Source organism: Leopardus geoffroyi, chromosome D1 (genome assembly GCF_018350155.1).
Source record: "Leopardus geoffroyi isolate Oge1 chromosome D1, O.geoffroyi_Oge1_pat1.0, whole genome shotgun sequence".
In the NCBI taxonomy this organism is placed as follows: Eukaryota; Metazoa; Chordata; class Mammalia; order Carnivora; family Felidae; genus Leopardus; species Leopardus geoffroyi.
In genome coordinates this window covers 32,982,584-32,995,611 of record NC_059329.1, presented here as the reverse complement: position 1 = coordinate 32,995,611, position 13,028 = coordinate 32,982,584, and the positions used below count along the sequence as shown (strand labels likewise).

Below are 13,028 nucleotides of genomic sequence, written 5' to 3'. Positions count from 1 at the left end.
CTGTGTTCTCTTTGCCTTTACCCAGTTTCTTCTATGCACAGCAAGAAATTTTAAGTCCCGTAAAATGAAAGTGAGTCAGCATTGTGTAATGTGTAATGTGTAACTATAATGTGACTGGTTGCCCCCCAGTGTTTGTGCACATTGGGATTGAGTTAAGCTGTTAAGCTATTTGTGTAGAATTGTCCCTGGTATTATGGATTTTGTTTTGTTTTGTTTTAAACAAATGGACTATCTGTGAGGTATTGTGGTGCCCAGTGTTATAAGAGGAAGAAGTTCCCTTGTTCATTAAATATTTATTGAGCACTTTCTCAAATATTCAGTTTTAAAAAGAGAATAGGGTACATACCTAAATTTCTCTCCTACAGTGTCAAACACAAACACTATAAGAAATTTATATGTAAAGCTCTGTGAGCCTTCAAAAGGGAGGGAGAGTTGATGGAAGGGACTTGTGAATGAGGCCTGTTTGAGTTGTGTGCTAAAGTGGATGTAACTTGAATATGTGGAAATTAGAAGAAATGAGCATTTTGTCAGAGGAGAAATGACCTGCAGAGAAAAAAGATAAGGAGCTCAAAAGTGCTAGTGGGAGAGACTTCAAAACGTTGATTGGGAAGGTCAATTGTGAGCATGAAATGCTAGATTAAAAAGTAAGCTCCATTGAGCAAAGGATGAAATATTCACCCAGGTGTCTTGTTGCAACAGTAGAGAGGACAAGCTTGTTCCATCCTGAGCCTTGGACTTCTCTGCTTCCTTCTGGGTCTGCTGCTCCACATTCTGTAATAGGAGTTTCTCAGTAGACCTGCTTTTTTGGATGTGAATACCACTCTTTATTTTTTTATTGTGTTTCTCCAGCCACATTTTCTCCTTATGTAATAAAAATCCCTTGAAGATTTTGACTTTTCTCATTTATCAGTCTAATAGTTTAATTTACAAACATATTAGTACTTCTTAAATGGCCCAAAAGTGACTTGAACTTTTACAGTGCTCTTCCCATTCTGTGTAATTTTGTCCGTTAACTTTCTGAAGTTCCATATTTGGAACTAGATCATGGTGAGTTAAAAATGTCAGAGGTGGCAGTGAATCAAAAAAAAATTACTTGGATCTATCAGTCTGAATCTGACAACTTCAGATATTGGGACAGACAGACCAGAGACCTGCCTGTCTTTTCCCTTTCTTCTTTCCTCCCCTCCTCCTCCTGTCCATCCATACATCTATCCATGTATTAAATTTTTTTTCTATTGATGTATAGTTGGCACACAATGTTATATTGTTTTCAGGTGTGCAATACAGTGATTCTACAACTCTATACATTATGTTGTACTCTTCTCTGTATTGTTCCAATTTTAGTATGTGTGCTACTGAAACAAGCATATACCCATCTATTATTATTTTTTATTAACCTCTTTGAAATACTTCAGCAAATAATGAAGGAAAACATTATGCATAATAATCAGAGAGCTTGTTAAAAAATAATAATTCCTGAATCTCTGGATGGGGATAATAGGAATCTGCATTTTGAATAGAAATACTTGACTCTCATTAAAGCGGTCCAGACATTGCATTTCCAGTAACACTGAAATAAAAGCAAAGAAGAGTACTTCTTTGGTGAATGAAATTTATGAGTATGATCACCTAGTATTTATTTCATAGGGACTCATAAATAGAAAAAAAGTTCCCTTGTGAATAACATATTTATAGTTGGAGAATATTATATGCCCAGGCATGTCTTTCTCCTTTAGGATTTTATTCCATTTGCATTTCTATAAGAATGCACCACCAGCTGAGAGGTATAGATTTCCCCTGCAGCTTCCCCTATAAGATAATACAATTTTAAGAATAAGCAAAGGTTAGCCATTAGTTATGTTGAGTGTATGATAAAGATGTTGTTAACCTTTTTGGTTTGATTTTGAACCATCTTGCTTAATTATTTCATGCTACCAATTTTTAGAAGTTTGTTTCCCTCTGTTTCCCCTCATCAAGAATGGTTTGAAATATCAGGTATCTTTTTGTAGCTGGGAAATAATGATTCCTTAAAAGAGTCTATGTGAGCACTTCTCTAAACTGGTTATATGTTAACTCATTGAAATCACCAAAAAAACGAAATGAGACACTCTCTCTTGGTCCTATCTTACACTTACTAGATCAGAATTTCCTATTGAGAATCAATTATAAAGTTCTCAGAGGGATTCTACTCTAGCCAGCCTGGCTCCCTTCATACTGTAGTTCCATGACTCTGAGAATTTTGATTACATATTTGAATACATAGTCAAATGACTTATTTCACATCCTTCTTCCTACTTCATCAAGTTTTATACATATTTGGAGCTCACTAAATCTGTAGTAAATACTTGTATTGGACATTTGATGGTGATGGTAAAAAAAAAATCAAAATTTTAGTCTCTGATTAGTATGTTTTGTTGTTATTGTTATCCCCTAGGATGGAAAGAAGAAGTTTGATAAGGAAAGTGAAAAGTACTATTCTATTCTTGAGAAACATTTAAATTTGTCTGCAAAGAAAAAGGAATCTCATTTGCAAGAGGTAAGTTTTTCCAATTGAAATGTGGAAAGAACATTAGCATTAAATCATGTGAAGTCCAAATTTCCAAAGGTGGTAGTATCTCAAAATGTGCTACTCTTTTTAAAAAGTGTGTATTTATATATTTTGGAAGAGAGAGAGAGGAAGCTCTGGTGCCCACACATGAGCAGGGAGAGAGGCAGAGAGAGAGAGTCTCAAGCAAGCTCCTTGCTGATAGTGCCCCCCCCACACACACACAACAAGGGGCTTGATCTCAGAAATCATGAAGTCATGACCTAAGCCGAAACCAAGAGTGGGAAGCTCAACTGACTGAGCCACCAAGGCACTCCCCAAATCTGCTACTCTTTAATAATGATGAGAAGGAATAGAATAAGACTTTTTTTCTTTTCTTATTGGGCATTTTTTCAATGTCAGGACCTACCAAATTCATGGAATGGCTTTTTTTATATCTGTTTTTAAGGTGTTGCTTCTGCATTAAGGGGAAAACAGATCCACAATTACACATTATAAAATCTCTATTTTTTTATCAATTTTCTTAAAAAACAAGGCAACAGAAATATTTTACTAACATCTATGCATGGAAGCAGTCCGTATCTTCCCTTTTTTTCCTGAAATATTTATCATTGGTAGTTTTTAAGTATAATTTATAAAATCAAGTAGTCCTTTTACTAAAGCGTAATATTGTTCCAGTTCCAGTGATCAGATACGTTTAAAAACAAAAGTTGGGCCCTCTTGCCATTATCTAATATCTTAGCAACTATAAAATCTTGACACATGGCTGACACTGAACCATGGGAGTTGTTGAACTCATTCACCTGCAGTTCCTTACTGCCCTCCAGACCTTTGCAGGGAATCTTATACTGTGCTGAGTCTCCTCCAGTCTCCTCTTTCTCTTCTGTTTGTACTTCTAGATATCTCAGTCAAGAACCTTTTTCAAATGCCTCCTCTTAATCTTTATAGCAAAGCCACCTACCTTCCTGAACTGCTTATCAAACCTGGATCTCCACTCTCTTTATTCCTTATTTGCCTTACTTGTTAAGTTGGAGTATGGATGCAGTGGAGTCAAAAGGCATGCCTGGAGTCAAAAGGCATGAGAGGGTTATTTTTATTTCTTTTTGCTCTTTGTTATTCTCCTGTGTTCTCATTTAGTGAACTGAATCTCTCATTCAAAAAATGTTTTTTTAAAAAAAGTTTTAATATTGGTAATTTTTGTTATTTACACATGTATTCATTATAACTAATATATTGTTATTAACACCTGTTAGTAAAGTAGGATATATTTATATACAATTATGTGTCTAGGGAAAGATTTTCTCTGAATTGAAATGGAGAAAAATCTGTCATTAAGAAAAATCATATTTTTAGTTTTCATTGGCATGTCGAATCTTATGAAGTACTATGTTATAACTTAATATTATATTTACATGTTCCAAACTTCTTTTTTTTTTTCAACGTTTTTATTTATTTTTGGGACAGAGAGAGACAGAGCATGAACGGGGGAGGGGCAGAGAGAGAGGGAGACACAGTATCGGAAACAGGCTCCAGGCTCTGAGCCATCAGCCCAGAGCCTGACGCGGGGCTCGAACTCACGGACCGCGAGATCGTGACCTGCCTGAAGTCGGACGTTTAACCGACTGCGCCACCCAGGCGCCCCTACATGTTCCAAACTTCTTAAATGCTCGCATACCTCTTTGATTATTACACTGCAAGAAACCTAGAAAAGAATGGAGTGTGTAAATGTAGTCATGTAAAGGAAGGCTCACCTTATTATCACCAGTAAACCACTATCTGTCATGCCAAGGGCTTTGGCCAGGTACCATTTTAAAAATATACCCCTTCTAAATCAAGGGTGCTTTTTAGAATCTTTAAAGGGTTATATGTTCTTAAGATATAGATTCAGACTCAGATATTGCCTAAACCATCAAGCAAGTACTAACTTTATCCAAATTCTAAAATCCTCTAGAGGGTATACTTCAGTTTTCCCTGACAACCTAACTCTGTATTTAATATTTGCCTGTTAGTGGCCTTCAATCCCTCAGGCTATGGTAGAAAAGAATATCTGTTCTGGTTCTGTATTTAGTTGGAGCCTAGGAAACCTATAATATGATTAATAGCATTCTCTACTTGCCCCATTACACACACACACACACACACACACACACACACACACACTCACGTGCACACACACACACGTGCATGCAGGCACATACTTCTTTTCCAGGAGCCATAACCTACAACAGAACACAGTACACAAATTGTGCCAGAGCAGCTACTCAGACCACATAATAGGCAAGGGAAAATATGCATTGCTTTTTTTCCCTCTACTCTTCCAAGAATCAAACCTGGTTGAAGGGAGAAGCTGCCATGCTTGCATTTAATTCTGTAACCTCTGTTCCTTTCCAGAGAAACTCTGGTACTTCTGTCAGTACCCAGCTTATTAAGTTGTTTTCAGAAACACCACTCTGTGCCTTCTCACCTGCACACTTGACTTCTTGTTGATTTCTTAATGGAAAATAAGTGGTTGCCCATTTTTAGTACTGAATTAGGGGTCAGCTTGTGTTGATAAAACTACAAGGCTATCAATGAGATGGATCATTGGATTAAACAGAATTAGAAAGACTTGTTAAGATTATAGGCTTTATAGTAAATGAAAAGAAGTAATATTTGATTTGTAACTGGATACTTTATTTCTATGTATAAGAGGAAGAGATCATAAAAGAAATGTGGAAAGACCAGAATGTATAAAAATAATCTGTATTTCAAAATGTATTAAATGAAAAGTAAAAGTTTTAGGGAATTTGTACAACATATGACACAGGATTGCCATCTCTTTATGTATAAGTTGCATTTGCAAATCACTGTGAAAAAGTCTTCAATGGAAAAATATGAGGTAACCATTTGAAAGAGCACAGAATGGAGAAGAAGATGGTGGTGGAGTAGAAGGACCCTAGGCTTTCCTCATCCCATGAATATAATTAGATAACTATCAAATCATGCTAAGTATCCCAGAAATTGACCTGAAGACTAGCAGAACAAACTTCACAACTAAACATAGAGAAGAAGCCACATCAAAGAAGGTAGGAAGTGCAGAGACACAGTTTGAGAGAGAAATGGATCATGGCCATTGTGATGGGGAGGGAGCCATAATTGTGGAGAAGGGCGAGAGACAGACTAACACGCTATGGAGGAGTGCACAGGAAAAACAAATCCCCTTGGCAATTGGCTTGGAAAGCAAGAGGGGCTGAATTTCATGAGTTCTGGCAACCAGTGGGACTTAAATCCTGGAGTTCTGTGGGAGGGAAGGCAGGACAAACAGGCTGTGGACGTACAGTGTGGAAATAGGAATCTGAAGAGCACTTGGGGGCACTCAGTGGTGAGGTTACTTGGTTATCCCAGAGCATGTCCCAGAGAGGTAGCATTCATAGAGAGACCCTTCTAGGAACAAAGGAACCGGCAGGTGCTATTTCCCTTCCCTGCCCCTCAGCATAAGTACAAGGCCACTTGTGGGAACTACTGCAGCATAGGCACTTACTACTTACCTTGCTTAAACCAAGTCCTGCCCTTGCTCCCAACTCCATGCCCTTTCTAGTCATGTTTATCTTAGTTCCAGAATGGAAGGCCCATACCCCCAAAAGACCAGCCCAAACCCCTGCCAACACTGCATCTCCAGATGCAGGAGTTTTGTGTAGCCTAGGTTCCAGTAGTGGTAGCAATATGTATCATTTCACAAGCAGATCAGAGCACACCTAGTTAAAACATGCCACATTCAGGCCAGGGTCCAAACACTGCTCACAGCAGGCAAAGAGAGACTTTGTAGATGACTGGAATGAAGGGACACAAGAGCAGACCACATACAGCATACATTGGAGACACTCCTGGACAGGGGACACTACAGTGTAGGTCACTATAGGACCTCTTCTTCATAAGGCCATTACCCTCAAGCATAAGAGATGTACCTGGCTTTCCTAACATAGGCATGGAGACTTACACAAAATGAGAAGACAGAGGACTTTGTCCCAAATAGGACAAGGCCAAGGCCAGAGATCTAAACGAAACAGATTTAAGTAATCTGGTTGATAAAGAATTTAAAGTAATGATCATAAAGATACTCAGTAAATTTGAGAAAAGAGCGAAAGCCATCAGTGAGACCCTTAACAGAGATAAGGAACATAACAGGGATAAAGGGCTCAATAAACAAAATGAAAAACCCACTTGATGGAATGAACAGTAGGCTGGAAGAACCAGAGGAATGAATGAATGACCTAGAAGGCAGAGTAATGGAAAGTAATCAAGCTGAACAAAGAGAGAAAGAGGATTATGCAAAATGAGAATAGACTTAGGGAAATCAGTGACTCCATCAAATATAATAACATTCGTATTATAGAAGTCACAGAAGAAGAAAGGAGAAAAGCAGGCAGATTATTTGAAGAAATAATAGCTGAAAACTTCCCTAATCTGGGGAAGGAAGCAGATATCTAGATCCATGAGGCACAGAGAACCTTTAACAAAGTCAACAAAAACAAATCTATACCAAGGCACACTATCTATCTATCTATCTATCTATCTATCTATCTATCTATCTATCAGAGCATGCAAATATGCAGGAGCGTGTAGGGGAGGAGCAGAGGGACAGGGAGACAGAGAATCTTAAGCAGGCTCCATGCCCAGTGTGGAGTCTGATGTGGGACTTAATTTCATGATTCTAAGATCATGACCTGACCCAAAATCAAGAGTTGGACACTTAACTAACTAAGCCATGCCTCCCACACCAAGACATGGTATAACTAAAATGGGAAATATAGTGATAATTTTTTTAAGAAGCAAGCAAAAAGACAATTACATGCAAAGGAAACCCCGTTAAGGTTACCATGGGATTTTTCAACAGAAATTTTCCAAGCCAGAAGGGAGTGGCATGATATACTCACCGTGCTGAATGGGAAAAAATGTGCAGCCAAGAATACTCTATCCAGTAAGGCTATCATTCAGAATAAGAGCTCTAAAGAGTTTCTCAGACAAATAAAAACTAAAGGAGTTCATGACAAATAAACCAGCCCTGCAAGAAATATTGAAAGGGGCTCTTTGGGTGAAAGGAAAGACCACAAGTGGGAGCATGAAGTAAGGAAACAAAAAAGCAGTAAAAATGAGTATTTTTATAAAGTTTCAGTCAAGGACTGACAAAATTGAAGGTTGTAAAATATGACACCATATACCTAAAACATGGGGAGGGGAGGAGTAAACAGTGAGTTCAAACTTAAATGATCATCATCTTAATACAGGCTGCTATATGCAGAAAATGTTATATACAAGCCTAATGGTAACCACAAATCAAAACCACTAATAAATATGCAAGGAATAAAGAGAAAGAAATCCAAATATATCACTAAAGAAAACCAGCAAACCATGAAAGTGAGAAAGACAAAGGATCAGAGAAAATCTTCAGAAACCATAAAACAGGTAATAAAATAGCAATAAATACATATCTATAAATAATTAGTTTCAAGGTAAAATGGACTAAATGCTCCAATCAGAAGACATAGTGCAACAGAATGGATAAAGTAGCAAGGCCCATCTATATGTTGCCTATAAGAGACTCATTTTAGACCTAAGGATACTTGCAATTGAAAGTGAGGGGTTGGAGAAGCATTTATCCTGCAAATGGATGTCAAAAGAAAGCTGAAGTACCAATACTTACATTTTTTTAAATTTCCTTTTGGAGAGATAGAGACAGAGTATGAGTGGAGGAAGGGGCAGAGAGAGAAGGAGAATCTGAAGCAGGCTCCAGGTTCTGACCTGTCTACACAGAGCCCAATGTGGAGCTCGAACCCACAAACCATGAGATCATGACTTGAGCCAAAGTTGGACATTTAACCGACCTAGCCACCCAGGCGCCCCTGAAATACCAATACTTATATCAGACAAAGTAAACTTTAAAACAAAGACTAATAAGAGACAAAGAAAGATATTACGTAATAATAAAGAGGACGGTCCAATAAGAAGATGATAGTTATGTGCCTAACATGGGAGCATCCAAATACATAAAGGAATTAATAACAAACACAAAGGAATTAATTGATGGTAACACAATAGTGGGGGATTTTAATACCCCACTTACATCAATGGTGATACGATCTAAACAGAAAATCAACGAGGGAAGAATGGCTTTGAATGACACACTGGACCAGATGGATTTCTCAGATACATTCAGAACATTCCATCTTAAAACAGCAGAATACACATGCTATTCTTTTTTTTTTTTTTTTTTTTACTTCAAATTTTTATTTAATTCTAGTTAGTTAACATACAGTACAATATTGGTTTCAGGAGTAGAATTCAGTGATTCATCACTTAACATACAACACCCAGTGCTCATCATAACAAGTGCCCTCCTTAATACCCATCACCCATCTAGCCCATCTCCCACCCACCTCCCTCCATCAAACCTCAGTTTGTTCTCTATCTTTAATAGTGTCTTATGGTTTGTTCCCTTGTTCTCTTTTTGTTGCCCTCCATATGTTCATCTGTTTTCCTTCTTAAATTCCACATATGAGTGAAATCATATGGTATTTGTCTTTCTCTGACTTATTTCGCTTAGCGTAATACACTCTAGCTTCATCTACATTGTTGCAAATGGTGAGATTTCATTCTTTTTTGATGAAAGAATAATATTCCATATATATATACACACACACCACATCTCTTTTTCCATCCATCAGTCAATGGACATTTGTGCTTGCTCCATAGTTTGGCTATTGTTGATAATGCTGGTATAAACATCAGGGTACATGTACCCCTTCACATCAGCATTTTTGTATCCTTTGGGTAAATACCTAGTCGTACAATTGCTGGATTATAGGATAGTTCTATTTTTAACTTTTTGGGGAACCTCCATACTGTTTTTCAGAGTGGCTGCACCAGTTTGCATTCCCACCAACAGTTTAAGAGGGTTCCCCTTTCTTTGTATTGTTGCCAACACCTGTTGTTTCTTGTGTTATTAATTTTAGCCATTCTGACAGGCGTGAAGTGATAGCTCTTTGTGGTTTTGATTGGTATTTCCCTAATGATGAGTGAAGTTGAGCACCTTTTCATGTGTGTGTTAGCCAGCCATCTGGATATCTTCTTTGGAAAAGTGTCTATTCATGTCTTCTGCCCATTTCTTAACTAGATTACTTATATTTTGGTTGTTGAGTTTGATAAATTCTTTATAGGTTTTAGATACTAATCCTTTATCTGATATGTCATTTGCAAATATCTTTTCCCATTTTCGTAGGCTGCCTTTTAGGTTTATTGATTGTTTCCTTTGCTGTGGTGAAGCTTTTTCTCTTGTCGAGGTCCCAGTTGTTCATTTTTGCTTTTGTTTCCCTTCCCCCTGGCTATGTGTCTAGTTAGAAGTTGCTCCAGCTGAGGTCAAAGAGGTTGCTGCCTATGTTCTTCTCTACAAATATTTTTAAGTTTATTTATTTATTTTGAGAGACAGAGAAAGAGAAAGAGTGTGCATGAGTGGGGGGGTGCAGAGAGAGAGAGAGGGAGAGAGACAGAGAATCCCAAGCAGACTCTGTTAGCAGAGGCTTGAACTCACAAACCACGAGAGCATGACTGGAGATGAAGTTGGACGCTTAACTGACTGAGCAACCCAGGCACCTCTCCTCTATGATTTTGATGGTTTTCTGCCTCACATTTAGGTCTTTCATCCATTTTGAATTTATTTTTGTGTATAGTGTAAGAAAGTGGTCCAGTTTCATTCTTCTGCATGTTGCTGTCTAGTTTTCCCAACACCATTTGTTGAAGAGACTTTTTTCCATTGGATATTTTTTCCTGCTTTGTCAAGGATGAGTTGACTGTATAGTTGTGGATCAATTTCTGGGTTTTTTACTCTGTTCCATTGATCTGTATGTCTGTTTTTGTGCCAGTACCCTACTGTCTTGATGACTGCAGCTTTGTAATATAGCTTAAAATACAGAATTGTGATGCCTCTTGTTTTGTTTTTCACTTTCAGAATTGCTTTGACTATATGAGGTCTTTTCTGGCTCCATACAAATTTTTGGATTGTCAGTTCTAGCTTTATGAAGAATGCTGGTGGTATTTTGATAGGGATTGCATTAAATGTGTAGATTGCTTTGCATAGTGTAGAACTTTAATAATGTTTTTTCTTCCAATCCATGAGCATGGAATGCTTTTCCATTTCTTTGTGTCCCCTTCAATATCTTTCATAAGTCTTCTATAGTTTTCAGAGTACCTTTTACCTCTTTAGTTAGGCTTATTCCTAGGTATATTATGGTTTTTGGTGCAATTGTAAAAGGGGGTTGATTCCTCACTTTCTTTTTCTGCTACTTCATTATCAGTGTATAAAAATGCAACAGATTTCTGCTCATTGATTTTATATCCTGCAACTTTTCTGAATTCATGTATTCTAACAGTTTTTTGGTGGAGTCTTTTGCAAATAGTAAAAGTTTGACTTCTTCCTTGCTGATTTGTATGTGATTTATTTCTTTTTGTTGTCTGATTGCTGAGGCTAAGACTTCCAGTACTATGTTAAATTGTAATGGTGAGAGTGGAGATCCTTCACTCATTCTTGACCATGGTGGAAAGGCTTTCAGTTTTTCCCCATTGAGGATGATATTAGCTGTGGGTCTTTTGTATATGGTCTTTATGATGTTGAAGTATGTCCTGTCTATCCTTACTTTGTTGAAGGTTTTTGTCAAGAATGGAAGCTGTATTTTGTCACATGCTTTTTCTGTACCTTTTGAGTGGATCATATGGTTCTTTTCCTTTCTTTTATTTTTTTTTTATTTATTTTTTTTTTTAAATTTTTTCAACGTTTATTTATTTTTGGGACAGAGAGAGACAGAGCATGAACGGGGGAGGGGCAGAGAGAGAGGGAGACATAGAATCGGAAACAGGCTCCAGGCTCCGAGCCATCAGCCCAGAGCCTGACGCGGGGCTCGAACTCACGGACCGTGAGATCGTGACCTGGCTGAAGTCGGACGCTTAACCGACTGCGCCACCCAGGCGCCCCTTCCTTTCTTTTATTAATGTGGTGTATCACATTGATTGATTTGTACCTATTGAACCAGCTCTGCAGCCCAGGAATAAATCCCACTGGTATGTACTGTTGGATTCGATTTGCTAGTCTCATGTTGATAATTTTTACATCCATGTTTATTAAGCATACTGGCCTGTAATTCTCCTTTTTTAAAAAAAGTGGAGTCTTTGTCTGGTTTTGGAATCAAGGTAATGCTGGCCTTATAGAATGAGTTCAGAAGTTTTCCTTCCATTTTTTTTTTTTTTTTTTGGAACAGTTTGAGAAGAGTAAGTATCAAGTCTTGTTTAAATGTCTGGTAGAATTCCCCTGGGAACCCATCTAGCCCTGGACTTTGGTTCATTGGGAGATATTTGATAACCAATTCCGTTTCTTTGCTGGTTATGGATCTATTCAAATTTTCTATTTCTTTCTGTTTCCGTTTTGGTAGTTTGTATGTTTCTAGAAATTTATTCTTTTCTTCCAGATTGCCCAGTTTGCTGACATATAATTTTTCATAGTATTCTCTTATAATTGTATTTCGGTGGTGTTGCTTGTGATCTCTCCCATTTCATTTGTGATTTTTTTGGATCCTTTCTGTTTTCTTTTTGATAAGTCTAGCTAGGAGTTTATCCATTTTATTAATTCTTTCGAAGAACTAGCTCTTAATTTCATTGATCTGTTCTACTACTTTTTTTATATGTATATTGTTTATTTCTGCTCTAGTATTTATTATTTGCCATATGCTGGCTTTAAGCCTTATTTGCTGTTCCTTTCCTAGCTCCTTTATGTGTAAGGTTAGGTTGTATATTTGAGACCTTTCTTGCTTCTTGAGTCCTGTATTACAATAAACTTCCCTTTTAGGACAGCCTTTGCTGCATCCCAAAGTTTTTGGACTGTTATGCTTTCATTTGTGTTTGCTTCCATGTTACTTTATTACTCAGTTTTTTATTTCCTGGTTAACCTGTTCATTCTTTAATGGAATGTTCTTCAACTTCCGTGTATTTGTAGTCTTTCCAAATTTTTTCTTGTTGTTGACTTCAAGTTTCATAGCATTGTGGTCTGAAAACATGCATATGATCTCAATTTTTTTGTACTTTTTGAGGGCTGATTTGTGACCCAATATGTGATCTATTCACGAGAATGACCCATGTTCACTGGAAAAGAAAGAATTCTTATGTGAGAATATGTATTCTCATTCTTTTTGAGAGCACATAGAACAATCTCCAGAATAGATCACACACTATGCCACACAACAAGCCTCAACAAATTCAAAAATATTGAGGTCATACCATGCATTTTTTCAGACTACAACACTATGAAACTAGAAGTCAACCACTTGAAAAAATCTGGAAAGACTACACATGCTTAATGGTTAAGTAACATGCTATTAAATAATGAATGAGTCAACCAAGAAATCAATGAAGAATTTAAAAATTACATGGAAACAAATGAAAATGAAAATATAACAGTTCACAA

At 37.2% G+C, this 13,028-nt stretch overlaps 1 protein-coding gene across 2 annotated transcripts in view; it reads left to right on the top strand.

Moving 5' to 3' along the window:
• ARHGAP42 (Rho GTPase activating protein 42) overlaps nt 1-13,028 on the top strand; it is a 320,243-nt gene that overhangs the window by 207,865 nt on the left and 99,350 nt on the right. For both annotated transcript variants that reach the window (XM_045483540.1, XM_045483541.1), the window contains exon 5: nt 2,435-2,536. In XM_045483540.1, the coding sequence (XP_045339496.1) occupies nt 2,435-2,536 (102 nt within the window). The remainder of the gene's footprint in view (nt 1-2,434; nt 2,537-13,028) is intronic.